We start from the raw sequence: 27,916 nt of genomic DNA on the forward strand, positions 1-27,916 counted from the left end.
ACTCCAGCGGCCAGCTTGTCGGTGTTGGCTCTGATGCTGGGTTCAGGAAATTCAGCCGTCTCCAGGCTGAGGCCTATCCTCCATCCTAATTCAGAAAGTCCCCGTCCTGGCTGTGTCAGGAGACACAGAGTGAGCGCTGACCTTCTGCTTGGAGGGGAAAAGGAGGGCGTGGCTACAGCCAGACCAAGGGCGGGCCAGAGACAGTTGGACCCTGGAACACCAGGTCTGGAGGATGGCTGCAGGCTGTGGACAGTGCTGTGCACCTTGAGCCTGGGTCTGGCTAGGTGGGAGCTGAAGGGTCAGGCCACCCGGAGGCCAGAGGGAAAGGAGGAACCTCCCCCCTCGTCTCTTCTTCCCCCCTGCAGCCTGGCGATGTGGACCTTCATGCTCCTGGGCCTTCTCTGTGCCTCGGCCTCTTCCAGTGCCAGTAAGTGAGCCGCTGGGACTCTGGGGGTGGGTGGCGGGAAGGGGCCCCTGCTCAGCTGGTGGCCAAGGCTTGCAGGGCGGCCCCTGAGCGGTGGGATCTGGGAGGTCCTTGCCTCCAAGCCCCCCTTTCTTTCCACTGCAGTCCAGGCCAGGTCCTCCTCCTACAGTGGCGAGTATGGAAGTGGAGGAGGGGAGCCATTCTCCCACTCCGGCCTCCAGCTGGAAGGGCCCATCACAGCCATCCGTGTCCGGGTCAACAGCTTCAATATCGTGGGGTAAGGCTCTTCCGTGTTCCTCCAAGGTCTTAGAACTCAGGAAGTGCTCTTTCACTCTGGGCCACCTGTGACTCAACCAACAGGTCCCTAGTGAGGCAGGATATGGGGATAGCTGTGAAAGGACTCGGCTTCCAGAACCGTACCCTTTGGACTCCTCCTTCCCCGAATATGCCTGGTGGTGGCAAATCATTAATAACCACTAACTCTCAGGGGCCTGGAAGTCGACCAGCCCAGCCCACCCGCCTTCTGCGGTTTAAAGTTTCTTTCCAATATCCCTGCTGGGTGCCCTGCAACTTTGCTCAACGCCTCTCTTGAGCAGTCCCCACTCCATTGCTAGTCGGAAAATTCTATCACGTGCAGAGCCAAAGTGTGTCCCCTGATCCTGGATCTGCCTCCTGGGACAGCAGGGACAAGCCTCTTCCCTCTCCCACAAGGGAGCCACTCAGCTGTTAGAAAATCCCTTTGCTTCCACAAGTGCGGGAATAGGGTGGGGCATTGTAGGAAGCTGGACTCCAAATTCAAGGCCTGCCATTTGCGGTATGTGGGCAACTCTGGGCAAGCTGCCTTCCTTCTCTGCACCTGCTGTCAGCCAGGCCAGGAGCTGAAGTTCTTTGTGTGGTCCTCCAGGGCTCACCCGGCCTACACTTTTGGGGCAACTAGCAGGGACTGCTCATGCTAGCGTCCAGTTTGGAGGACTCCACGTGCAGGTCAAAAGGTCCTGAACTCTGATGACCTAATCAGTGTCCTTGTTCCTGCCCTCCCACCCACCCCAGTCTCCAGGTGCGCTATGGCCAGGTGTGGCGCGACTACGTGGGTGGCAAGCTGGGAGACCTGGAGGAGATCTTTCTGCACGCAGGGGAGTCAGTGATCCGGGTGTCTGGGTCATACGGTAACTATCTGAAGACGCTGAACTTTGTGACTGACAAGGGTCGCTTCCTTTCCTTTGGGAAAGACACAGGCATAATGTTGTATGCTGTTCCCTTGGACCCAAACACCGTGCTCTGATTCATCAATGGCCCAGCTGGCTTATTCATCACCGCCAGTGGCCTACACTGGGACAACTACCCCAGAAACTGCCCCAGCGACTGCTGAGCCCGCCTCCTCCGTGGCAGGGCCCCGTGGTGGGGTGTGAGAACTCCCTGATCACCATTCCCATACAAATGGCTCAATAAAAGGACATGGCAAAAGCTGGTGTGCATGTGGGTGTGTGCAGGCGGGACCCACTCTTGGAGGGCGGTGTGACTCTCAGCTCTGGCTACCTGCTGCTAAGAGTGGGAGCACGAGGGAGACAGGTGTTGAGAATCCTGGGCTCTTCCGTACGTCCAAGGAGAGTGACGCTGGTTTGTACCAACTCTTTTCGGGGTCAGCTCATGAGAATGTCTGTCCAAACAGGAGTTCTGAAGGGAAGGCTCAGCGGGGGCACACCGCCGAGCCCCAGGTGAGCCTCTCTGGCGCCCTCCCCCCTGAGAAGGGGCTGGCTTCTCTGACCAAAGGCTGTCCCCTCTCCCTGGAGCTCAGCTGCAGGTGGGTGGCCTGCACCTCTGTCCTCCCATCTGTCCCAGATGCGATCTCCCTGCTGAAGTTTCGCCCCAGTTTGTGCTTAAGGACTCCACCCCATTCCCCAGGCCAGTTCTTCCTCGTCTTTACCCCTAACCTGGTGCTCTTGCTTAGCCCTCTGGGAACTGGCGCTCAGGCAGATGAGAAGCCCGTGGCTGAGACACACCCATGTCCTGTATTAGAGCGAGTGGGTTTCATTCCTGACTCCACCTTCCTGCTGACGTGGCTCCTGGGAGGCAGCAGGGACGGTTCAGGATGGTTCAAGTGCCACCCACACGGAGTGCCGGTTGAGTTCTCCTCCAGCTTCTGCCCCCACTCCCACCTCTCTAACATACAGAAAATAAAAACGGAGCCGGCGCCGTGGCTCATAGGCTAATGCTCCGCTTATGGCGCCGGCACACTGAGTTCTAGTCCCGGTCGGGGCGCAGGATTCTGTCCCGGTTGCCCCTCTTCCAGGCCAGCTCACTGCTGTGGCCAGGGAGTGCAGTGGAGGATGGCCCAAACCTTGGGCCCTGCACCCCATGGGAGACCAGGAGAAGTACCTGACTCCTGCCTTCGGATCAGTGTGGTGCGCCGACCGCAGTGCACCGACCTCGGCTGCAATTGGAGGGTGAACCAATGGCAAAAGAAGACCTTTCTCTCTGTCTCTCTCCCTCACTGTCCACTCTCCCTGTCAAAAAAAAGACAAAACAAAACAAACAAACAAACAAAAACAAAAAAAACCCAAAAACACGGTGCAAGGAGAAGCATCAAGATTACAGAAGTTATTGCGCCAAGGAGAAGAAATAGCCAGGATTTCCATGACCAGATGTCAGGCCACAAATCCCAGCCCTGCTTGGCCTGGTCCTGGAGCTGCTTGGCTTTGTCCAGGAAAAGTACGAATTTGGATTTGTACCTGTCCAGTCTGATTGACCCAGAGACAACATTCTTCCTAGAACATGGCACAGACACCCCCCCAGAACAGCACTTAGCATGTCCAATTTCTTTCTTTCATAACCTTTTGTGACTTCCACATACCCTCTTCAACTTACTTGAAACATGCCATCATTTCCATTCCAGTCTAGAGTAAACTAGCCATCAGGATTCTTACAACCATGTCCTTTCCTTATTTAAAAAGCTCTTTCCTTTTTAACCCTTCTTGCCAAGAACACTCTTTCCTTCTAAACCTTACTTACCAAGCACACATTTTTATCCTTGTGATGTTTTCCATAGAGCCTGGTTGGCTCTTTCTACCTTACCAGAAGTCTGAGGTCTCCATGCAGAGTGAAGGTGCCTTACAAATCCCCTGTGTGATCTAGAGCTCTGGTTAAGGCAATCAGTTTGCTAACTGAGCAAAAGTTCCTGGGGGCAGAGCACGCTTCAATAACGTGCCATGCCGTAACTGTTGCATACCCAGAGAAGCAGGTCCCGTCTGACAAAGCTGCTTCCATCTTGAACCAAACTTCATGTGTGTTAGTCAGGGGGCTGTCTTTTAGGTCCCTTCTGCTGGCATAGATCAAGTCTATAGTCTCAGCAGAGGAGTGGAGGGGACCACTTTCCCCCTGGGTTTGAGTAGAGCAATGCCTTATTTTTACCTGAGGGTTTTTTAGAAGGAGAACCTGATATTTTAGTATTCTGCGATCTGTGAGCCAGTGAGAGCCCTTTTACTCTAATAGAGAATTTATTTGGTGTGGGGTATAAAGGGCGATGTCTTGTCCCACTGTAATTCTAGATACCTCCTCTGTCAGCAAGGCAGCCGCTGCCATTGTCTTTAGGCAGTGAGGCTATCCTTGTGCAACCATGTCTAAGGTTTTAGAAAAGTAGCCCACAGGTTGCTTAACAGGTCCCAGATCCTGAGTTAACCCTCCTAAGGTGCCTCCCTTCCTCCCAGTGATGTGCAGCTGGGAGGGTCTCTCTGGGTTTGGCAGTCCTAGCACAGGGCTTTAGTCATAGCATCCTTTAGTTGAGCAAAGGCTGTGGTTTGCTCTTTCCCCCAAAGGAGGGGGCTCTGCTTTGGCTGCCTATCGAGAGCCTGGTTTAGGAACTGTGCTGTTTTCCTGTATCTGGGAACCTGATAGAGAAAACTGGGACTGCCTGAAGTTTGCAGGAGTAGGAATTTGCTGCATGGCCCATATCCTCTCTGGGGCAGGTTTTCTCTCCCCAGGGGTGAGGATAAGGGTTCAATAATTAACACTCTAATGGACTAGCAATGCTTTGTTTTCCTCTGGATACCTAGTAGCTAGTTTTGCTAGGAAGTTAAACCAATGTACAAGACTAGAGTCTCAGGCTGGGAAAGGAGACAGACTAACAAATCATTTACATTTAACCATCTACATTATGGATTATTGTGCACCCCCCTTAAGAGATAGGCCCTTTAAGTCCTCAGTGAGGACCTGTCCAAATAGGTGCAGGACTATCTGAGTTAGCTGTTACTGAAAGCCCTGTGTTTAGGAACTGGCAGGGAGGGCTTTCTAAGCTTAATGCTATTGGATAGACTTTTAAGGCCTGGCTGGGTGTGTGAGGCCCAGACCTATCCATGGGGTGCTGGAAGAGAATTGCAAGAGATGCAAATCCCCTTTAAGGGAGGCCCCCTGTTGACTTGCATTACATGGCTGGACTAGGAGGAGAGCTGAATAGGAGGCTCATAGAAATAGGCAACTTGTGTTTCACTGACCCTAGGCCATCCCCTCAATAGCAGTGGCTGGAGCTGGAAGCTGGGCGGAGGCTGGGCAGAGCCAAAGGCTTTTTAGCTCAGGGCCACAGGGTCTGTGGTTCTGAACCAGGAGTCCTTCGACACCCAGGGCAGTTCCGTGTCCAGTGGCCTTGCTCTTGGCAGCGCTGACAGAAGGCATTTGCTGTCATGACACCTGCTTGCCCAATGCCCTGGCTCCTCATATCAGCAACAGGTGCTGTTTGGGGTGCACTGGCCTTGCTGGGTCTCCTTGACGGCAGATCACTGTGTAAAGCAGCCATGGATTGGCCTGTTGCCCATCCTCTGCTGCTTGCTTGCTCCTCGTTCTCCTGGTCTCTAATAAAGTAGACCAAATAGGCAGCCTCTATGATGTCAGTCAAGGGGGTGCTCAACCCAACCCTGATTTTTGGAGATTTCTTTAATATCAGGGTGAGCTAAAAAACTATGGTCATGGGCAAATTCTGACACTTAGTATTTTCCTGCGAGTTAAGACCGCGCCCATGAGGAGAACTATGACCCTTTAGGTAAGATCAACTGTGGTGACCTGCTTGCATACTTTGAGGTCATCAGTGCAACTTCCTATCTATCCCTCAGTTTGGTTTAAAAGGGGAGTTCTGCCCATTTACCGCGTACACCGAAAAATCGATCTAGCTGTCACATCAGTTCATAGTTTAACCTCTTTTTCTGGCTATGCTGTTTGGGGGCCCTATACTGTGGCCAGGCATTATTACAGAAAAGGTCAGTCATCTCTTACATCAGGTCTGGGGATCAAACCGTACATCACAGTGGAGAGTCCTGCAGAACAGTAGTAACTTCCCTTCTGGAAGAGAAAAGAGGAGAAGTGAGGCAGCGAGTCGGGTCTCTAGCCTGACTTCCTGGGCTTTCAGATTTAACTGGCATTTGACCAGTGCTTACTGCATAGCCTGACTTAGAGAGGAGAAATTGTGGCAGAGGTCTCTGCCATCCCTTGGCTTCTGGATATTTACCATGTAGCCAGTGGGCTATGGGTCTGGGTTTCCGGGTTTAACTAGTCTTACCGTGTAACCCATAAGTTTAGGTTTTGGGCTTCCGGGCTTTCACCGTGTAGCTGTGGACACTAGAGTTTTCTTGGGCTCCTGGAACCCAGTGCTCTAGCATCTGCCGCATAACCATCCCCTGTTGGCTCTAAGTCTCTTTTGGAACACTTTCTCCCTTTTGGCTAGACCTCTGTTTGATCCACATTTGAACTAGCAATGCCTGGTTGTTCAGCGTTAGCTGGACGGAGACTGTGTCAGCCCCTGTTTAAAGGATTTGGCTGCTGAGCCAGAGACTGGAGCAGCTAGAAAGAAAGACATTCATTGTCGCTCCCGCTTTTCGCAGAGGAACTACACAGGACCCCGCTCTGTTCTCTTGTCTGCTTGGCCCTCCCCGGGTTTGCTGCCGTCCCTCCACCTCCATTGAGGGGCGGGCCCCCCTGCCATTTTCCCCACTTCCGCGGGGGAGCGGCACACCGCCGGCCGGCTGGCTCAGGGGCTGCTCAGATGTTCCTCAAGTATTCCTGGTGCATGTTGGCTCTCTCCTCCTTTATAGTCCTCTTCCACCAATCCCAACTCTGCTACCCACACGCCGAGTACGCCGCTCTCCTCCAATCAGGAGCAGGATCAGCTCCTGCAGGTTATTGGTCGAACTGGAGGCAGCTGTGTAAAAGTTGTTTACTCCTCTCCCAGCGCCATATTGTGGGAGAGCAGATGCATAGAATAAGTCTTAATTCCAGTAACTTAGTCTAGTCCAAGTTGCTCCCCACAATTTATAACTGAAGTTTAGCATCATTTCACATCTTGGTACCACTTTTAATCTAAACAGCCTGATTGGTTATTATCTCTGCAAGATGAGAGATCTATCTTTTGACATCTCTAGGAGCCCTCTGGAGATACCAAAAGTCCAGAGAATTTAGAACTTTGATTTTCAGAAAGTCTGTTAAAGGTGCCAAGAGAACTTAGAGTATCTGGTCAAAATAGAATTCCTTAATTCCTGAAATGACAGCCATTCATTAGTCAGGGTGATTTTAACACTTTTAGACCAGACCTGATCATAATGATATGTAACAATGCTTTTCATCAGTCTGAACTTAACAGAGACAGTAGAGTACACAATAGATTACTTTGGCAGAACATGAATTCTAGGTCTCTTGTTGTCGAATAAACCAGAAATAAAAAAAACCTTGAACATAAGAGTTAGCACACAAAGTCATCACATAACTCAGAATTATTTAACAGAGTCAAAAAGAGCTTACACGACCTAACTTTAGAAATGGCAGAGCAACCGATTAAGCAGACATTGTTAAAAAGAGACGTTACAGTTTTTGCAAAAACAGATTTAAGATTTACGATTGAGACCATTTCCAGATATTTACCAACATTAGTGCACATTTTTTAAAAACCCCATTGTTATAACAGAAGATCAGACTTCAACTTTAGGTCAGTGTAATTTTGGCATTAGCACTCAACTTAAAGAAAACTCGTAAACAATATTTTAAAATCGTAAACATTTGAAAACTTTTCATGACTTGCTCACACCTTCTGAAACTTTACACCCGTAGTTACTTTTACATAGTCTTGAATTGTCATGTATGGACAACCTTTGAGAATACATGCTAACAAACTCAGTCTCTCTTATCGAATTTGAGATGCTAAAAGTACACGTAATACATTTTCCCAAGTTTTACTTAGCACCGATGCCTAGATGACTTAAAACACTGAGTTATTAATGACTACCACACCATTATCTGAATTAAAGTCAAAACTCCATTTCCCATGCCTTTAAGTAACATGAGGGTAACACCTGAGCAGCAACAGGGACACTAGTGCATGTTTACAACTTTGAAAAGAAACAAGTTTAAAGCATATCAAGGACATGTACAACTGAGCAAGGGAGCCACCGGGCAAACCCAAGGGCTTTTGCATTAACTCAATTCTCTGAACCAAACTGTACTGGCTTACTTTAGTTAACAACATAAAGGCCTGTATACACAGAATTTACTCTCATTTTCATAAGACCACTCTAGCTGGAAAGCAAAAACATGAATACAGCATAGGTCTGACACCGTTTACAACATTTTAATACATTTCACATAACCTGAATTGACTCAAGCAGCTGTTACTTTAACAAATTAGAGTCTCATCCTTTGAGAGTTCCAGGGATCCGACTGGAAGCCCAAAGTTGGAAGACTCGGTTTAGAATTTTTTTTTTTTTTTTTTGACAGGCAGAGTGGACAGTGAGAGAGAGAGACAGAGAGAAAGGTCTTCCTTTTGCCGTTGGTTCACCCTCCAATGGCCGCCGCGGCCGGCACACTGCGCTGATCCGATGGCAGGAGCCAGGTGCTTCTCCTGGTCTCCCATGGGGTGCAGGGCCCAAGCACTTGGGCCATCCTCCACTGCACTCCCTGGCCACAGCAGAGAGCTGGCCTGGAAGAGGGGCAACTGGGACACCCGGTGTGCTGGCGCTGCAAGGTGCAAGGCAGAGGATTAGCCTAGTGAGCAAGGGCGCCAGCCTTCGGTTTAGAATTTAAGCTGTCAGAGTCAAACCATTTAGCCAAAATTAGTACATTTTTGATCAGTTGGGTAATTACTCAAACATTAAAAACAGATAAACAACGTAGTCTCAGTACTACAAATAATAAAACATGAAACCTTCAAGACAGGTGAACACTCTCATCAGATAAGTCAGGGACAGCAGCACAGAAAAGAGCTGATAAAAACCCATTTACATTTTGGAATAACCTGTTAACAATTTTTAAATTAAGACAACATTTTTAAAGTTTTTATTATATAGTTTAGAACAGTTGGTTCTGAATGGAATTTTCCCATAATGTGTCCCCCTTGGTTGTACAAAACAAGAGATAAAGACCTCCGGAACAGGCACTGATCCGGAGTGAGATTGCTTCGCCCGCCTGGTGAACATGGAGCTGCAGGTTACGGCCCATTTAGACTCTGTAGCTGCAGGGCCGTGGAGCCACAAACACTTTTACACCACACACACGCTCTTTTCCATTGCAGACACCAGGCAGGTCCCTGGTAGAGGGGCAACAGAAGCCCCCCTTCCGCACAAAGGCGGGCCTGAGTACTGAGTGCCCCAGGGTGACTTACCGGGTCCTGAAGTCCAGGAGATCCATCCATTTGCCCCATTTGGTCGGCCATGGGAAGTCAGTCTGGGGGGACGGGTATGGCTCGGGGAGTTAGGGTCCTGAGGAATAAGTCAGGAGGCCCGCCTTCCCATCCTCCGCCTGCCATTCCTGGGCCCCAGCTGAGTCCTGCAGGTTGAGGCTCAAAGGGCCAGCTTTGTTTGAACACACAGGGGGTTTCAGCACTTGCTAATGGCACAGCAGGGGTTTCCCTGCTGCCTGTGAAGGGGGAGTGGAGGGATCTGCTGGCCCCTGGGGAGCTGCTTCTCGTACCCTCTCCTGTGGCCCCCGCTGCCGGCCCCACAGCCAGGGCCGGGCGGCTGGTAGGGAGGAGGGAAAATCAAATCTTCAGAGTCGCCCTGTAAAACAGAATAGAGCGGCGCCGAGGCTGAAGTCTTACTTTGTTTTATCTGCTTTGCTGGGACGGTCCTGGACGACTAAAATCTTTTTTTGAAGGTTGTTTCTGAGGGAGTAAAAGAGGCTTTAACCAGGAAAGGGAGTTTTTACCAGATCTTGCCAGACCAGGATGTCAAGGGTGCCCTCAGGCGCCCACCCTACTTCAAAGGTAGGCCAATCTGCAGAACAAAGGGTGGTTAGTCTCCCTTTCTAAGAGTTGTCTAAATCCGTCCCATTGTCTGAATTTCAGAAAGGCAAATACAAATAGCCAAAAACAAACACCAAAGAGACTCACAAAAAGGCACTGAACAAAACAAAAAAGACAAAAATGGAACATCGGCCTCACGCCTGCGGAGCGACCCGCTTCGTTCCTACAGAGGTGGGGAGCCTGCCCCCCTACAGAGTCCCAGATGGGGTCCGAGAACCACACTGACACACAGACACAGATACGAATGCAAGTTCCGGAACCACTTCAGAACCTACAAATGCAGACTCTGGGACCACTTCAGAGTCTCGCGACAATGCCACACACAAAGACCTACAAACACAGACTCTGGAACCGCATCAGAGCCCTGTGACAATGCCGGCAATACAAAATGTGAGTCTGAAAACAGTTTATGCAATAGAAGTAAAACCTGAAAGAAAAGGATGAATACTGATGCTGGCACCAAATTCCCGACCGCGGGAATTCCAGATGGGAGTTTCGCTGAGCGTCCTCAGTCTCCCGGTCCTCCCGAGGCGTCCCTCGAGGCTGTAGCGTTGTGGCTTCCGGGCACGTCTGCCAGCCCAACGTCTACCGTGCCAGCCCGAAACCGCTTCAGGCCTGAACCAGATACAGAAACAGAAATGCACGTGCACAGAGTCCCTATCCTTTAGGCGCCTTTACTTACCCCGAGAGATGTCCGTTGGAGACGTCCGTGGGCAGCAGAGCCATCTCGGTGGAACCTCCATATGTTACAGTTGAATTAGAGTTGAATTGCTCTTGCCACCCCAAAAACGCTCCAAGAGACCTTCTCTCATGTAATTAACAAAGGGTAAAGTTTATTGATGTTCCGACATGTCGGGGCCCCCGTCCCAGTACAGGCGAGCGGCCTCGAATAGTCTTGGGTTGGGGTTTTTATACACGTTTAAACAAAGAAAATCAATCATTGCGTAGGGCAGACCGTGGTATAGAGTAAACAATTGACACAAGTTAAGTGATTTTACAATCAGTTGATTTATGAACACAGGGAGTATCAAAAAGCCTCCTATTGCCAAAAGGGAGGGCCACACAAGATTGCAGGAACTGCCTTGATGATACCTAGGAATGCAGCCGAATGGCGATAAGGGACACCTGGTGGAGTCAGGGGTCCAGGAGGCAGAGATATATGGTGACTTCTTCTATCTCACTTAGGTGAAACTGAGGTTACGCTCACATTGGGGTAATTTACTGACTAATGGCTATGCAGAGCAAGTCTAACAAGTCAGGAAAGTTCACCAGAGGAGGTTGGGGGGGAGCAGCTTTTAACTTTTTAACCCTTCACTAGCTTCCAGGGCCGGCACTGTGGCCTACTAGTGCAGCGATATTAGGCGCACGAGGCAATCCAAAGATGGCGCCCAAAGGAAGTAAGGTGGGTGGAACCCGAGGTTGTTTACCACCAAAGCTGATTGGCCGTGCAGCATCAGGAGAGATGACGACGACTGATGACAAGTCTACAGACATATGGCTGGTTCCGTAAAAAATCGCCCCATAAAATGACCTTTTAAGCAATTGGTTGGTCCTTATGCTCTGACCCAATAATCGTGCAGTTTTGTGCTTTAAAAGGTTTTACTACGCGTGCAATAAACGAGTTCCTGCTTGACTCGACTTCCCGCTGCGTCTGATTGTCTCCGGGATCGGGAGGCTGGGGAACGGGTGAGTGGCGCACTTGCCTTTCCTGGGACCCAGTCCATCCGCGTTTGGGTGGACTCAGACCCTGCACACTAGGTTAAGCCTCTGCCTGCAGTCAGTGCTGACATCCCATATAGGTACCAGTTCAAGTCCCGTCTGCTCCACTTCCAATCCAGCTCCCTGCTAATGGCCTGGGAAAGCAGTGGAAGATGGCCCAAGTGTCTGGGCACCTGCACCCATGTGGGAGACCCAGAAGAAGCTCCTGGCTCCTGGCTTCAGCTCAGCCCAGCTTCAGCCATTCTGGTTACTTGGGGAGGGAACTATTGGATGGAAGAACTTTCTCTCTTCCTGGCTCCCAGCTTCAGCCTGGTCCAGCCCAGCTGTTGCAAGAAGGTGTCAGAGTCGACCACCCGAAAAACGTCACCAAGAGACACGTCTCTTATGCAAACAGCACGGGGAAGTTTTATTGATTATCCAGCATGCTGGGGCTGTCTGATCATCATGAACAGAGCAGCCCCGAATAACCAAAGGTTAGGGTTTATAAAGGCAAAAACCGCAAAACCAGGAGAGGGGGGGAGAATACACAGTTGCTAAGCGGTTGCTAATATCTTACAATCAGCAATTATGATTTGAAGACATAGACAAATCACATCTTCATTATTAGCCCAGGTAACCCAGGTGCAACCTTTCTACTTTTAAGCTTGAGCAATCATGCTAGGGGGTTTTTGTGCGTTGCCAAGGGTGATGTAGTGCACTGCTATTGTCCGACTAGTTGAGATCATAGTTTCAGACCAGAGTCTCACGGTGGGGGGGTTGCTTTCCCAGAATGCAGTCTCAAGTGCTCCAAAATGGAGTCCCTACTGTCAAGGTGCTACTTTACTCTGTCTTATTTTCACAGCTGCACCAGGAAGGTTTAAACCTGTAAGCTTAAGCTTAACTTTTTACATCCGCACATATACAATTTTAACTCTTCAAAGGTAGGGAGTAAACCAGCAGATTGGAGCTCTCACTCCCTTTCTTTCTGCCTCTCAAATAAAGAACACATTAAAAATTAAAAAAAAAAAAAGTCAAGACAAACATACATTGTCTGCGCTAAAGTGAATTTAGGACATTTTGGCTACCAATGAAACTATAACTCCAAGCCACATTTACTGAGTATCTGTACGCCAGGACTCGACCGGCAGTCTTCATGGGGCCTGCTCTTAGGAAGTTAACTTAAGGAGGACGGACAAGCAAACAAGCCTCACAGACCAGCAATGAGAGCCGGCAGCCCGCGCAGCCCAAGCCCCTGCTGTTCTCAGCGTGTGTTCTCTGTGTGTGGAATTCTTGGGGAGGCTTCCAGAATAAGTCTCCCTGATGGGTGTGGGGAGAGGGGAGACGGGGGAGGGGGTGGACTCAGGCCTTTCTAGTCGGACAGCTTCATGGAGGGCATGGGAACCCCCAAGGTCACGGTTCTGGGCTATGTTGTCTAACCAGAGGCCCAGAGGAGGCTAGGCCCAGTGGACATGGTCCCCAAGGGACAGGAAGCTCAGTGAAAAATCTCCTGGTTTCTCCCTGAATGCCTCCACAATTGTCTCCGAGAATTGCCCAGTCATATTATTGTATGTCATTTCATCCCCTAAAATAACGCGACACAGGTGTTGTCACGTATTTACTAACAGGAAACAGGCTGGCCTGGGGTGGGTGGCAGATTTGAATGTCCACCAGCTTCGCCCGCTATTGTAGTCTGGAAGTCTGTTTTTGGAGAGTGGCCATCAGCCAAGACAGCCACTCCCCGGGAGAGCCTCAAGCAGGACAAGGCTTCTGTTCGTGGGGCCAGGGGGCATCTGTCGGGTCAGACGGAGGAGGCAGCTGAAGAAAACGCATGAAATAACAGAAACAAGGGCTTTTTTATTATTATACTTGAAGATTCCAGAGGGGGAAGGTAACGTGACTTGTATGGCCAGTGGGAAGGTTAGCAGGGAGGGACTGCAGAACTAGAGAGAGAGAGAGAGAGAGAGAGAGGACCAAAGCTGTCATTGGGCCAGGGCATTCTCCAAGCAGGTTTCCCATGGGGCGATCTAATTGGAGGGTTTAGCTCCAGCAGGCATGGTTCCTGGAGGCCACGCTGTGAAGGACAGATGGGCACCGCGGCCCCTGTGCACAGCCCGTGTGGAGTGGGGTCAGTGGAGTCAGTCATGTGGGTTGCATCCAGCTGTCCCACCAGGTGAAGGGCTGGTAACCGGGCCCCTGCTCCTGGGGTGAGCAGCCTGGACGCCACGGCAGCACAAACCCTGGGAACTCACTACGCTCTGAGGGCAGAGTGCGAAATCCTTTTACAAGCATTTGGGTGTGTGAACCAGTGAATGAGAGTGTTTCTCTCTCTCTCTCTCTCTCTCTCTCTCTCTCTCTCTCTCTGCACCTCACGTTAGAAAAACAAAAACAGTGCCGGCACCGCGGCTCACTAGGCTAATCCTCCGCCTTGGGGCACCGGCACACTGGATTCTAGTTCTGGTCGGGGTGCCGGATTCTGTCCCGGTTGCCCTCTTCCAGGCCAGCTCTCTGCTGTGCCCAGGGAGTGCAATGGAGGAAGGCCCAAGTGCTTGGGCCCTGCACCCCATGGGAGACCAGGAGAAGCACCTGGCTCCTGCCATCGGATCAGCGCCATTGGAGGGTGAACCAACGGCAAAGGAAACATTTCTCTCTGTCTCTCTCTCACTGTCCACTCTGCCTGTCGAAAAAAAAAAAAAAAAAAAGAGCAGGAGGGAGTGCTAGGAGCTGGTATAAAAGTTCTGGAAGGTTCTAAGGGGTTACCTTGCACCTGAAGCTCCCAGGTGAGAGGTGTTAGGGATTCCTGGGTCTGCCTTTGACGGGGGTGGGGATTCAGATCTGATCTGGTCTGGGGAAGGGGATGCCTGGATTGAGTGGCAGGGAGTGTTAGTGAAGTGGGCACCTGGGTTGAAGCTATCTTAGGTGCAGAGATGTGTCAGCTGTCAGTTGAAGGACTAGGAACCTGGGACACTCAGGTGACTGGGAAAGGCCAGGCGTGTGTCGGTGGACAAAGAATCGTGACAAAGATCCCATCTGCTGGTTCACTCCCCCACATGGCCGCAATGGCCAGAGCTGGGCCAATCTGAGCCAGGAGCCTGGAGCTTCTTCCAGGTCTCCCAAGGGGGTGCAGGGGCTCAAGTGCTTGGGCCATCTTCCACCGCCTTCCCAGGGCACTAGCAGAGAGCTGGATCGGAAGTGGAGCAGACGGGACTTGAACCGGTGCCCATATGGGATGGCGGCTCCAGGGGCGGAGGACTCACCTACTGCACTCCAGCGGCCAGCTTGTCAGTGTTGGCTCTGATGCTGGGTTCAGGAAATTCAGCCGTCTCCAGGCTGAGGCCTATCCTCCAGTCCTAATTCAGAAAGTCCCCGTCCTGGCTGTGTCAGGAGACAGCGCTCGCCAAGAGTAAGTGCTGACCTTCTGCTTGGAGGGGAAAAGGAGGGCGTGGCTACAGCCAGACCAAGGGCGGGCCAGTGACAGTTGGACCCTGGAACATCAGGTCTGGAGGATGCACTGCAGGCTGTGGACAGTGCTGTGCACCTTGAGCCTGGGTCTGGCTAGGTGGGAGCTGAAGGGTCAGGCCACCCGGAGGCCAGAGGGAAAGGGCGAAACCTCCCCCTCTGCTCTCTTCTTCCCCCCTGCAGCCTCACGATGTGGACCTTCATGCTCCTGGGCCTTCTCTGTGCCTCGGCCTCTGCCAGTGCCAGTAAGTGAGCCGCTGGGACTCTGGTGGCGGGTAGCGGGAAGGGGCCCCTGCTTGGCTGGTGGCCAAGTCTTGCAGGGCTGACCCTGAGCGGTGGGAACTGGGAGGTCCTTGCCTCCAAGCCCCCCTTTCTTTCCACTGCAGTCCAGGCCAGGTCCTCCTCCTACAGTGGCGAGTACGGAAGTGGAAGAGGGGAGCCATTCTCCCACTCCGACCTCCAGCTGGAAGGGCCCATCACAGCCATCCGTGTCCGGGCTGACAGCTTCAATATCGTGGGGTAAGGCTCTTCCGTGTTCCTCCAAGGTCTTACTAACTCAGGAAGTGCTCTTTCACTCTGGGCCACCTGTGCCTCAACCAACAGGTCCCTAGTGTGGCAGGATATGGGGATAGCTGTGAGAGGACTCGTTTTCTAGATCTGTGCCCTTTGGACTCCTCCCTCCCCGAATATGCCTGATGGTGGCAAATCATTAATAACCACTAACTCTCAGGGGCCTGGAAGTCGACCAGCCCTGCCCACCCGCCTTCTGCGGTTTAAAGTTTCTTTCCAATATCCCTGCTGGGTGCCCTGCAACTTTGCCCAACGCCTCTCTTGAGCAGTCCCCACTCCATTGCTAGTCGGAAAATTCTATCACGTGCAGAGCCAAAGTGTGTCCGCTGATCCTGGATCTGCCTCCTGGGACAGCAGGGACAAGCCTCTTCCCTCTCCCACAAGGGAGCCACTCAGCTGTTAGAAAATCCCTTTGCTTCCACAAGTGCGGGAATGGGGGAGGGGCATCGTAGGAGGCTGGACTCCAAATTCAAGGCCTGCCATGTGTTGTGTGTGGGCGACTCTGGGCAAGCTGCCTTCCTTCTCTGCACCTGCTGTCAGCCAGGCCAGGAGCTGAAGTTCTTTGTGTGGTCCTCCAGGGCTCACCCGGCCTACACTTTTGGGGCAACTAGCAGGGACTGCTCATGCTAGTGTCCAGTTTGGAGGACTCCACGTGCAGGCCAAACGGTCCTGAACTCTGATGACCTAATCAGTGTCCCCGTTCCTGCCCTCCCACCCGTCCCAGTCTCCAGGTGCGCTATGGCCAGGTGTGGAGCGACTACGTGGGTGGCAACCTGGGAGACCTGGAGGAGATCTTTCTGCACCCAGGGGAGTCAGTGATCGAGGTTTTTGGGTCATACGGTAACTATCTGAAGACCCTGGACTTTTTCACCAACTACGGTCGCATCCTGTCCTTTGGGAAAGGCATAGGCGTGAGCTTCAACGCTGTCCCCTTGGACCTGGACGCCGTGCTCCGATTCATCAGTGGCCGAGCTGGCTTATTCGTCAGCGCCATTGGCCTGCACTGGGACACCATCCCAGAAACTACCCCAGCAACTGCTGAGCCCGCCTCCTCCGTGGCAGGGCCCCGTGGTGGGGTGTGACAACTCCCTGATCACCATTCCCATACAAATGGCTCAATAAAAGGACATGGCTAAAGCTGGTGTGCATGTGGGTGTGTGCAGGCGGGACCCACTCTTGGAGGGCGGTGTGACTCTCAGCTCTGGCTACCTGCTGCTAAGAGTGGGAGCACGAGGGAGACAGGTGTTGAGAATCCTGGGCTCTTCCGTACGTCCAAGGAGAGTGACGCTGGTTTGTACCAACTCTTTTCGGGGTCAGCTCATGAGAATGTCTGTCCAAACAGGAGTTCTGAAGGGAAGGCTCAGCGGGGGCACACCGCCGAGCCCCAGGTGAGCCTCTCTGGCGCCCTCCCCCCTGAGAAGGGGCTGGCTTCTCTGACCAAAGGCTGTCCCCCCTCCCTGGAGCTCAGCTGCAGGTGGGTGGTCTGCACCTCTGTCCTCCCATCTGTCCCAGATGCGATCTCCCTGCTGAAGTTTCGCCCCAGTTTGTGCTTAAGGACTCCACCCCATTCCCCAGGCCAGTTCTTCCTCGTCTTACCCCTAACCTGGTGCTCTTGCTTAGCCCTCTGGGAACTGGCGCTCAGGCAGATGAGAAGCCCGTGGCTAAGACACACCCATGTCCCGTATTAGAGCGAGTGGGTTTCATTCCTGACTCCACCTTCCTGCTGACGTGGCTGCTGGGAGACAGCAGGGACGGTTCAGGATGGTTCAAGTGCCACCCACACGGGAGAGCCGGATGAGTTCTCCTCCAGCTTCTGCCCCCACTCCCACCTCTCTAACAAACAGAGAATAAAAACAGAGCCGGCGCTTTGGCTCAATAGGCTAATGCTCGGCTTACGGCACTGGCACACCGAGTTCTAGTCTCGGTCAGGCGGCGGATTCTGTCCCGGTTGCCCCTCTTCCAGGCCAGCTCTCTGCTGTGGCCAAGGAGTGCAGTGGAGGATGGCCCCAGTCCTTGGGCCCTGCTTTCCATGGGAGACCAGGAGAAGCACCTGACTCCTGCCTTCGGATCAGTGGGGTGCGCTGGCCGCAGTGCAGGGGCCTCGGCTGCCATTGGAGGGTGAACCAATGGCAAAGGAAGACCTTTCTCTCTGTCTCTCTCCCTCACTGTCCACTCTGCCTGTCAAAAATAAAAAATAGAAATAAAAAAAAAATCGGAGAGTCTCTCCTTATGGACCCACCATTTCAACAGTGTGAACTTGGCCAACACCACAGCCAAAGTGGAAATTCTGTGGCAGGCACTTAGTATGGTGGATAAGTTGCCACTAGGGGCTGCGTCCCATATCTGAGTGCCTGGGTTCAAGGCCTGGCTCCACTTTCGTTTTTTAAGACTTTTCAAAAATGTATTTATTTGAGAGTTACAGAGAGGCAGAGGCAGAGCCAGTGGCAGAGAGAGAAAGAAAGATGTCTTCCATCTGCTGGTTCACTCCCAGATGGCTACAACGGCCAGAGCTGGGCTGATCTGAAGCCAGGATCCAGGATCCAGGAGCTTCTTCTGGGTCTCCCACGTGGATACAGGAACCCAAGGACTTGGAGCATCTTCTACTGCTTTCCCAGGGCATAGCAGAGAGCTGGATCATAAGTGGAGTAGCCGGGACTCCAACCAGCGCCCATACAGAATGCCAGCACTGCAGGCGGCAGCTTTACCCACTACTCCACAGCCTGGCTCCACTTTTGAGTCCAGCTTCCTGTTAATGCCAACCATGTGGGAGGCCTGCATTGAGTTCTGGACTCCTGGCTTCAGTCTGGCCCAGCCTGCCTGTCGTGGGCATTTAGGGAGTGAACCAATGGATGGGACATCTCTGTCTGCCTTTCATAGAGCATGAAAATAAATTTTTTACAAAAGTAAATTCCAAAGTAGAGACATTTTCATCTTTGATTGCCCCAAGTACAAGTTGTTGGATAGAATTCAGGGGAATCATTAGGATGGCTGGATAGAGTCAATTTGGATGTAAAGTGGCTTTGGGAAGAATTTCGAGGACTCTGAAATACTGGCAGTTTTTGGTTTTGGTGGTAGTGGTGGGCAGTAACATATTGCTTCCCATAGATTTCTTTGTGTCATAGGGAATGTCAAAGACATATTTCTTCCCAATTAGACAAAGAGAAGCTATAGACACGTAATTTTGTTAGAAAAAATTTAAAAAAAAAAAACCCCAAGCACTATAAAAAGAAGCCCACCACTAGCATGTTTTTATAACAATTCCTTGGGTGCCAGATGTTGCTGTGGATCCATTCTGAGAGGAGGATCATGGTGGGGGCAAGAGGCGTGGAGTCACTACACAGACCCCAGGTGTGGGTGAAAGCAGGCCAGATGCGAGCAGCTGGAAGACTCATTTATTTCAGTTGGTACATCAGCTTATAGAGCCAAGGCAGCCAATCTGGTCAAGGGGTGGTCTATGCTCTAACCAATCACAGCGTGTTGCCAGGCAGTTTCCGTTGCCTGTGGCCATCTAGGCATGGCCTTCTCATTCCACCACAAATTCCATCACAGAATATTATGCCATTGGAATTCTTTTTGAGCTATAAATATCATAGATCTTACCCTTTTCAAGTGTGCAAGTGATTTTTAGTAAATTTATAAGGTTTGTACATCCAGCATCGCCAGTTCCAGAATACTGAAGAAAACAACAACAGCAACAACAAAAAAACAAAAAACGTGAGTTGTCTCCCCAGCCTCCCTTTAGCCCAGCAGAGTCATGTTCTCATGTGTGAACCTGAGGAAGAATTAAGTCAGGCTGATAACAAAGCCATTGCCTTACATACTCATTTGTGGTGAGAACATTTACGATCTACTTTTAGCAATTCTGACGAAAGTCACCATTCCATGAGATCTATTGATCACTAAAGGCTGCTTCTTCCTTTCACCTGAAACTTTGTATGCTCTGATCAACATCTTGCCTCTCTCCATCCAGTGTTCTGCCAAACCTCTCATGACTACCACTTTTATTTGTAAAGATTATTTATTTGAAAGGCAGAATGACAGAGAGAGGGAGAGACAGGGAGAGATCTTCCATCCACTGATTTACATCCCATACAGCTACAATTGCTGGGGCTGGTCCAGGCTGTAATCAGGAGCCTAGAATCTCATCTAGGCCTCCCACGAAGGTAGCAGGGACCCAAGCAGTTAGGCCACCCTCTACTGCTTCCCCAGGTGCATCAGCAGGAAGCTGGATCAGAACTGGAGCAGCTGGGACTCAGATCAGCCTCTGATACGGGAAGCCGCTTAGCCCACTGTGTCATTACTCTGGCCCCTGCTGACGGCCACCCTGCTCTCAAATTCTGAGTTGGTATTTCTTAGATTCTACACCTAAGTGGGATGTGGTATGTATTTGTCTCTCTATGCCTGATTTCCCTTAGCATAATGCCCTTCAGGTTCACCCCTAGGGTTACAAAGGACAGAGTTTGGGAATACAGCTGACTCAGAGGTCATCAGCACATAAATAGTGAAGTTCAAGTGCTACAGTGAAGTTCATGTGCTGGGTGTGGAAGAAGCCATTCAGGAAAGCAACAGGTATAGAAAAGGAGCAAGGCAGGAGGAAGCGAACTGGGAAACACCAGTGGTGGTTGGTACAAAGAGGAGGCAGTTACAGAACTATAGAAGGGAGGTTAATGTTGCGGCACAGCAGGTTAAGGCACCACACTGCATCCCATACTGGAGTGTCCGTTGGAGTCCTGGCTACACTCCTTCTGGTCCAGCTCCCTGCCTCTGATAATGGCTCAAGTGATTGAGTTCCTGCTACCCATCTTGGATGGAGCTCCTGGCTCCTGGCTTTATGCTGGCCCAGCCCCAGCTGTTGTAGGCATCTGGGGAGTGAACCAATGGATGGAAGATCTCTCTCCTTCTCTGTCTACATTTCAAATCAATAAATAGGGAAAAAAGAACTAGGGAATGGAGTGGTATGGGAGGCAAGGAGAAGGCAAGAGAGAAATTCCAAGCAGTGGCTAATGCCATGATAATAAGAAAAAGAAAGATCTCCGTTTCTTCCATGGTGGCCGTGAGGAGGTCATTCATTATCTTGACAAGCACAGCTTCAGTGGCCTGCAGGAATCAGCTGAATCAGGCTGCAATTTGCTAAGGAATGAATGGGAGGTGAGGATTCACAGAGGCGAGGGCTATTTCAAGAAGTTTGTGTCTAGAGAGACAAAAATAAGCTGGTCATCATAGCTCTGGGGACTGTGATGTTGCTGTGGATCCATTCTGAGAGGAGGATGGTGGTGGGGGCAAGAGGCATGGAGTCACCACACAGACCCCAGGTGTGGGTGAAAGCAGGCCAAAGGTGAGCAGCTAGAAGACTCATTTATCAGTTGGTACTGCAGCTTATAGAGCCAAGGCAGCCAATCTGGTCAAGGGGTGGTCTATGCCCTAACCAATCACAGCCTGCTGCCAGGCAGTTTCTAAAACCAAGCCATCCAATCATAGCCTGTTGTCTGTCAGGCTCCATTGTCATGTTGTTTCCGAAGCCATCCAAATCACAGCCTGTTGTCAGGCAGTTTCCGTTGCCTGCGGCCATCTTGGCATGACCTTCTCTTTCCACCACATTTCTTCCTTTTCGTTTATTTTTGAGCAACAGGAGGCATGATTCTTGGCCAGACCATTGTTGACCCCGTTTCCATGTGGTCTCTGCACGTGGCTGTGCTTCTCTTAGGTTGTCTTCCAGGGGATCTTATCCATCGTTGACTAACCAGTGCTCAAAACGGGAGGCACAGGAGTGCTTGCTCAGATAGGGATAGGAATGAGGAACAATGGTAATCAGGAATGGAGTGACCTCGCACAGGCTGTGGGCCTTTGAGTGGCTGACCAGAGCTAGTGGGGTATAAAGCAGTAGCAGATGTGGCTATGGGCACTTTCTCAGGGTAGGATGATAGGGCAGGTGCATCCGCTAACAAGGCAGACTCTCAGTCGTGTTCAGCTGGTTCTTTTTGGCTGAGAGTTGCAGGCTTGATGTTTCTGGCTGGTACCCAAATGGGCTGTCCCGCATGCTCTGGAAAGACACAAGCATATCCTCGGCGTTAGGTTAGCAGAAGCCTTTTACAGGCGTTGGAATCCAGGAACTGAATTCTGTGTTCACTTCGAGATTAATGGCAAACATGTGGGTGGGATGGGGTCTAGCAGCTGTCCTGAGAGCCTGGGTGCCTGGGGACTGCCACAAACGTGGGGATCCTCACTGGGTGCGGATGGGATGACCTCGCATGGGTTATTGCTTGGAGATCGTCTAAGTTCATCCCATGGATATTTGGGGGTGGTCGAGGAGGCATTGCTGGGTTGTTTGCTACATTGTCATTTTCACTGTTGGAGCTCTCTCTCCCTAAGTTTCAACTGTTGCCTGTGAGGCAGCAGCCTGGAGTGACAGGCTCTTATCACTCACAGACTCACTATATTTCTCCTGTGCTTACTGGGGGACATCCTTGATTCATTAGGTCAAGGCCGTATGCCCACACGGTGTCTGCGCAGCGTCACCTCTCTCGAGTGAGGGACAATGACATGCGTCCGAATTCTGGCATGATCAGTCCTTATGTGAATTCACCGAGCGAACCGACAGTAAAAGGAGGAGCTGAGAAGCGGCGTTAGGCTTCTGGGTGGTGTGTGCCTGCCTAACCTGGGGTGACTTAGACCGAGGACAAGGACCAGGAAAGGGGCGTAGGAGCGGGTCCACAGGAACACCTGTCCTATTTTATACACGCAAGTGTTCAGCCTGATTCTAGAATCACAGACAAAAGCCAGTTAGCATCTTTTCGATTAAACTTGTTGTATTTAGTCTTTGACAGGTGAAGGAGGCTCAGTCCCACCATGGGGTCTGGATTGCACCAAGACTCGAAAAGAGGGCAAAGGCTGCTTTGTCGCTTGCAGGCCACACAGGAGGGGAGGAGAGAGCAAGGACCCAGTGACATGGCCAGCCATGGCCTCCCAGTTCTGCTGTCACTTTTGCAAAGTCCTGAGAAGAACTCCCTGGAACTCCTTGTCACACGTGACAAGTTCAGGTTGCTCTGAGCTAGGTAGCTCCGCTGCTGTCTTTGTTGAAACACAACCTGTGTTGCTGGTCCTTTGAGAGAGGAGCTGTGTCATTGGCTCAAAGGAGGCAGGAGCATGTGAGGGTTCCAAGCTGCTTCCCCCATGGTGTGGGGGTGCAGGGGGCATTTTATAGATGATGCAGCAGACAGCTGGTGTGTGGAGATGCAGGTTGGGCAAGTTCTGATTGGAGGAGCTTGGAAACAGCCAGCATGGCACTGGCTCCTGCATACAGCTGCTTTGCCAAGCAAAACACTGAAAACACAAAGACCTTTGGGCTTCCATAGCCTGTAGCACTGGGGCTGGGTGAAGTTTAAGGCAACGTCCTTGACATTTTCAGGGGCAGTAGGCCGGGCCCTTGGGTTAAATGGAAAACAGGGGGCAGGGGTTTGGGGCAACGGATTAAGCCACCGCTTGGGATGCCTGCATCCCACATCAGAGTTCCCGGTTGGACTCCCAGCTGCTCCACTTCCACTCCAGCTCCCCTAATGCATCCTGGGAGGCAGCATATGATGGCACAAGTGCTTGGGCCCTGCTGCTCATGTGGGAGCCCAGATAGAGTCCCTGGCTTGTGGCTTCAGCCTGGCCTAGGCCTGGCTGTGCGGGCACGTGGAGAGCGAAACCGTGGATGGAAGATCCCCATCTCTCTCTCTCTCTCCCTGTCACTCTACCTTTCAAGGAGAAGAAAATAAACACGTTTTAAAATTGCCAAAGAGAGGACTGGCATTGTGGCACAGCGGGTTAAACTGCCTACCTGCTACACCAGCATCCTATAAATTTTTTTATTTAATTTTTTACTTTTATTATTTTTAGAGGAAGATTTTATTTAATAAATATAAATTTCAAAAGTAGAACTTTTGGATTCTAGCAGTGCATCCTGTAAGTTGAAGTGCTGGTTCGAGTCCTAGCTACCTGCTTCCCATCTAATTCCCTCGAACACGCCTCGGAAGGAGGCAGACAAGGGAACAAATATTTGGGACCCTGTCACCCATGTCCGAGACCCTAAGAGAGAAGCCTGGCTCCTGGCTTTGGGCTGTCCCATCCTCAATGTGGTGGCCATTAAAAATATATTTATGTATTATTTGAAAGAGTGGCAGAGAGTGTCGCGTCCCTCGACCAGCAAGGAAGACACAACCCGAACTCTTCTTCAAGCAGTTTATTCAGGAACCTTGAACAAGCTTCTTCTTCCGCCTCCTTGTCTCTCCCATCCCTCTTATAGCCATCAGCACACCAATCAAAAGCAGCCAAGTGGCAAGGATTGATTGGTACAGCAATGCGGAAGCCAGAAGGGAGCTCAGCCATCTCCTTATTAGGAGTTGTTTGTTTCTCGCCAGTCCTTCCGGGAGAAAGGAGCCGGCGCCATCTTCAGGGCATGGTGCAATGGCTCCCCACAGTTCCCCCTTTTTGTTTTAGAACCAGGCATCTAAGGATTACAGGAGAAGGTAGGGGTCTGTCCCCCACTGCCAGGCATCCACCTGGAACAGCATCCTTTTCGCGGGGGTGGGATCTGGGATGCCAACCCACATGCAGACAGACTTGCCTTCCAGAGAACGTAATGGCTCGTTCCCTCTGCAGTGCTTTGCCTCGCACCCTGCACCCATGCCTAGCATTCAAGGAAGGCCAGCCATGCTTGCGGCGATTGTCCAGCCTCAAGGGCATAAAAGGCTTGAGCTATCATGGCCAATTCCCGCCGATGAGCTGTCCTCATCCTGCACAAACACCACAGGCAAAATAACACAACAAGTAACAGCAACCCCGTCAAAACTCCAAGTCCCGCCCACTCCTTCAGGTTGGAGACAGCTGTGCAGATCCAGGATGACAATCCAGATGCGAAGGAGACATCCACACATGTGGAGTTGATGGTGACCATGGCAAGGCACAGTTGCTTCAAGGTGTAGTCAAATTCTGCGGACCAATTCTGCAAGAGCATCTGAGACAACTGTTTAGAGTAATTTGCTGCCTGAGTCATGTTATCGTACTGAGCAGAGGTCACACACAACCCTGAAAATTTCCACTCATATCCTAGCTGAGCAAGCTGCCAGAGAGTATCCACCTGCTCCTGTACCAAATCCACACGCTGATTAACAATCATCAAGCCTCCCTTTATTTGTGCATTTAAGGATGTCTGAGTATCCAAAGCAGCAGCCACGGAGGCCGTTAAATTATTCAGGGTATTAGCAGTTTGAACTGTCCCTGTGAGCGCTATAGCAACTGTTGTAGCGCCCACAGCTGCAATGGAAATGGCAGTTATAATGGCTGCAGTAACGATCCCAATCAGCAATGTTATCATAATGAAGATCGAGGGGCTGCTTTGTGACATTGTCTGTTTGCCGCACCAGTCGCTCAGGTAACCATCGAGAATATAGAAACATGTCCACGTCCCCATATTAAAACAGGGTCAGGTCCATACCATTGAGCAGTTAGAGGGTCTTTCCACTTCATAGACTTGTTGTCTTTTGGTTTCAGGATGCCAGTGACGATCAGCTGCAGTTTTCCCTTGATTATCCAGTATTAGGAAATTTAAAATGAAAAGAGCATGGGATAGCCATTTTTGTGGGGAATATGCCATGGTCCCGTATTCCCCCTTTTTTATTTTTTGTAAATAATTTTTTAATGTGGCATGTGCTCGTTCCACAATACCTTGTCCCTGGGGATTATAAGGAATCCCGGTGATGAGAGATGTGGAAGTTAGTACAGAAGTGCTTAAAAGAGTTGGAAGTATACGCTGGGCCATTATTAGTTTTTATCTGTATAGGGGTTCCTAGAACAGCAAAGGCCTGAAGGCAATGAGAGATGTTTGGCAGCCTCGCCGCATTGCGGGGTGGCAAAAACAAAACCTGAACATGTATCTAAAGAGACATGCATGTATTTTAGTTTACCAAATTCAGAAAAATGGGTAACATCCATCTGCCAAAGCTTAAGGTTTGGACATTGAGGTGATGCAAATCATGACCATGGGATGCTTCTTAGACTTTGTCAGTCTTTCTTTAAAGGATCTGGCTTCTGAGCCAGAGACTGGAACAGCTAGAAAGAAACACGTTTATAACTGAAGTTTAGCATCATTTCACATCTTGGCACCACTTTTAATCTAAACAGCCTGATTGGTTATTATCTCTGCAAGATGAGAGACATATCTTTTGACATCTCCAGGGGCCCTCTGGAGATACCAAAAGTCCAGAGAATTTAGAACTTTGATTTTCAGAAAGTCTGTTAAAGGTGCCAAGAGAACTTAGAGTATCTGGTCAAAATAGAATTCCTTAACATTTAGTCAGGGCGATTTTAACACTTTTAGACCAGATCTGATCATAATATTTAACATAACTTTTTAAGACTTAATACTTTTTATCAATCATAACTTAACAGACAGTAGTGTTAAAAAGAGACGTTACAGTTTTTGCAACAACAGATTTTAAGATTTACAATTGAGACCATTTCCGGATAATTACTAACATTAGTACACATTTTAAAAAATCCCATTGTTATAACAGAAGATCAGACTTCAACTTTAGGTTAGTGTAATTTTGGCATTAACATTTAACTTATAGAAAATTCTGTAAACAATGTTTTAAAATCATAAACTTTTTACAACTTTTCATGACTTGCTCACACCTTCTGAAACTTTATACCTGTAGTTACTTTTACAGTCTTGAATTATCATGTATGGACAACCTATGAGAATACATGCTGGCAAACTTAAAAGTCTCTCTTATCAAATTTAATATGTTAAAAGTACACATAATACATTTTCCGTATTTTACTTAGCACCGATGCCTGGATAACTTAAAACACTGAGCTATTAATGAATACCACACCATTATCTGAATTAAAAGTCAAAATTACATTTCCATGCTTTTAAGTAACATAAGGATAACACCACTTGGGCAGCAACAGTCACTAGTGCATATTTACAACTTTGAAAAGATCTTCATCCTTAAGAGAAACAAGTTTAAAGCATATCAAAGACATGTAAATGTAAAACTGAGCAAGTGAACCAAAGGGCGTTTGCATTAACCCAATTTTCTGAAGCAATCTGTATTGGCTTACTTGAGTTAACAACATAAAGGCTTGTATACACAGAATTTACTCTCATTTTTATAAGACTACTTTAGCTGAAAAGCAAAAACATGAATACAACATAGATTTGACATCATTTACTACATTTTCATACACTTTGTATAATTTGAATTGACTCAAACAGCTGTTACTTTAACAAATTTAGAGTCCCATCCTTTGAGAGTTCCAGGGATCCGACTGGAAGCCCCAAAGTTGAAAGACTCGGTTTAGAATTTAAACTATCAGAGAGTCAAACCATTTTAGTCAAAAATTAGTACGTTTAACCAAGGCTGTGGACTAGATATGATCAAAGTTAGGTAATCACTCAAACATTAGAGATATAACGTGAACAGCTTCATGGTGCAGTTTTTCCAATCAAGACTCATACTGGCAATAGAAAAATGCGAAACCTTCAAGACACATGAAAACTCTCATTAGATAAGTTAGCTACAGCAGCACAGAAAAGAATTGATTATCAGCGTATGAGCCCATTGCTTAAGTTTTTATTAACTGTAAAGAGAAAAACCCATCAAGTTGGAAAGGGTTATCTAATTAAGACTTTTCTCTAGGTCAAGATACCTGTGGAATTTTTCCTCTCTCTTTCTCCTGGCCTGTCGCATCCCCCTTTTTGTTTTAAAAGATATTCTTTCAGTGTGCGGTGTGCTCACTCAATTATGCCCTGACCCTGAGGATTGTACGGCAATCCATGGACAAGTTGAACCTCCATTTTTTGGCAAAAGGTGGTAAAGGTTTGAGATGTATATCAGTTTTTAGCACCTGGGGTCTCCCCCAGGCGGCCCATGCATCCAGACAATGAGCAATCACCTGACGTTAGGGATGCAATTGGGCTAGAAGGTTTAATCGGTCCTGCGGTTTCCAATATCTTTAATACGTTCACCACATATAAGGAATCTGACAACAAGTTAAAGGCAAAAGAGCACTGCTTGAGGACTTCAATAACTATTTTTAATTCCACAACTTGAGGTGGGCCTGGCTGAAACTGATGAAATACCGGGTCATTACCCTCTACCATATAAACCCCACAGCCTGTTTTTGACCCATCCGTAAATATATTTGGAGCACCTGGTAATGGCTCAGCGGCTGTAATTTTTGGAAATCCTCATTTGCCGATTCAATTCCCGTACTTGCTTTATACCAGACTCTTTGTTATCGCCACACTCTTCAGACTCACTGCTGCTTTCTGAGCTACTTTCTGCACTAGTACTACTTACTAAGGAGGGGCTGCGCAACTCGGAAAGATTGGGGTACAGTTTTTTCCTAGTTCTTTTCTGACTCTCCTTCAAAGTTTTCCCTTTTTCACTGGCAGCTTTCTTGGAGCACTCTTCCTGAAGCTCCTCCAAGGCTGCTTGACCGCTCAGAAT

At 49.7% G+C, this 27,916-nt stretch overlaps 1 protein-coding gene across 2 annotated transcripts; it reads left to right on the forward strand.

Annotated features, from left to right (window-relative positions):
• The first annotated feature begins 219 nt into the window (after positions 1-219).
• LOC138847123 (zymogen granule membrane protein 16-like) lies at positions 220-16,553 on the forward strand. Of its 2 annotated transcripts, none has more exons than XM_070064873.1 (3): positions 220-427; positions 15,233-15,365; positions 16,141-16,553. In XM_070064873.1, the coding sequence occupies exons 1-3, from the start codon at positions 373-375 to the stop codon at positions 16,496-16,498; spliced, it is 546 nt and encodes a 181-aa protein (XP_069920974.1). In that variant the 5' UTR covers positions 220-372; the 3' UTR covers positions 16,499-16,553. The 2 variants fall into 2 exon arrangements, with proteins under 2 accessions (XP_069920974.1, XP_069920973.1); XM_070064872.1 differs by lacking the exon at positions 220-427 and adding an exon at positions 14,875-15,091.
• The last annotated feature ends 11,363 nt before the right edge of the window (positions 16,554-27,916 follow it).

This window comes from Oryctolagus cuniculus, chromosome 19 (assembly GCF_964237555.1).
Source record: "Oryctolagus cuniculus chromosome 19, mOryCun1.1, whole genome shotgun sequence".
Classification (NCBI taxonomy): domain Eukaryota; kingdom Metazoa; phylum Chordata; class Mammalia; order Lagomorpha; family Leporidae; genus Oryctolagus; species Oryctolagus cuniculus.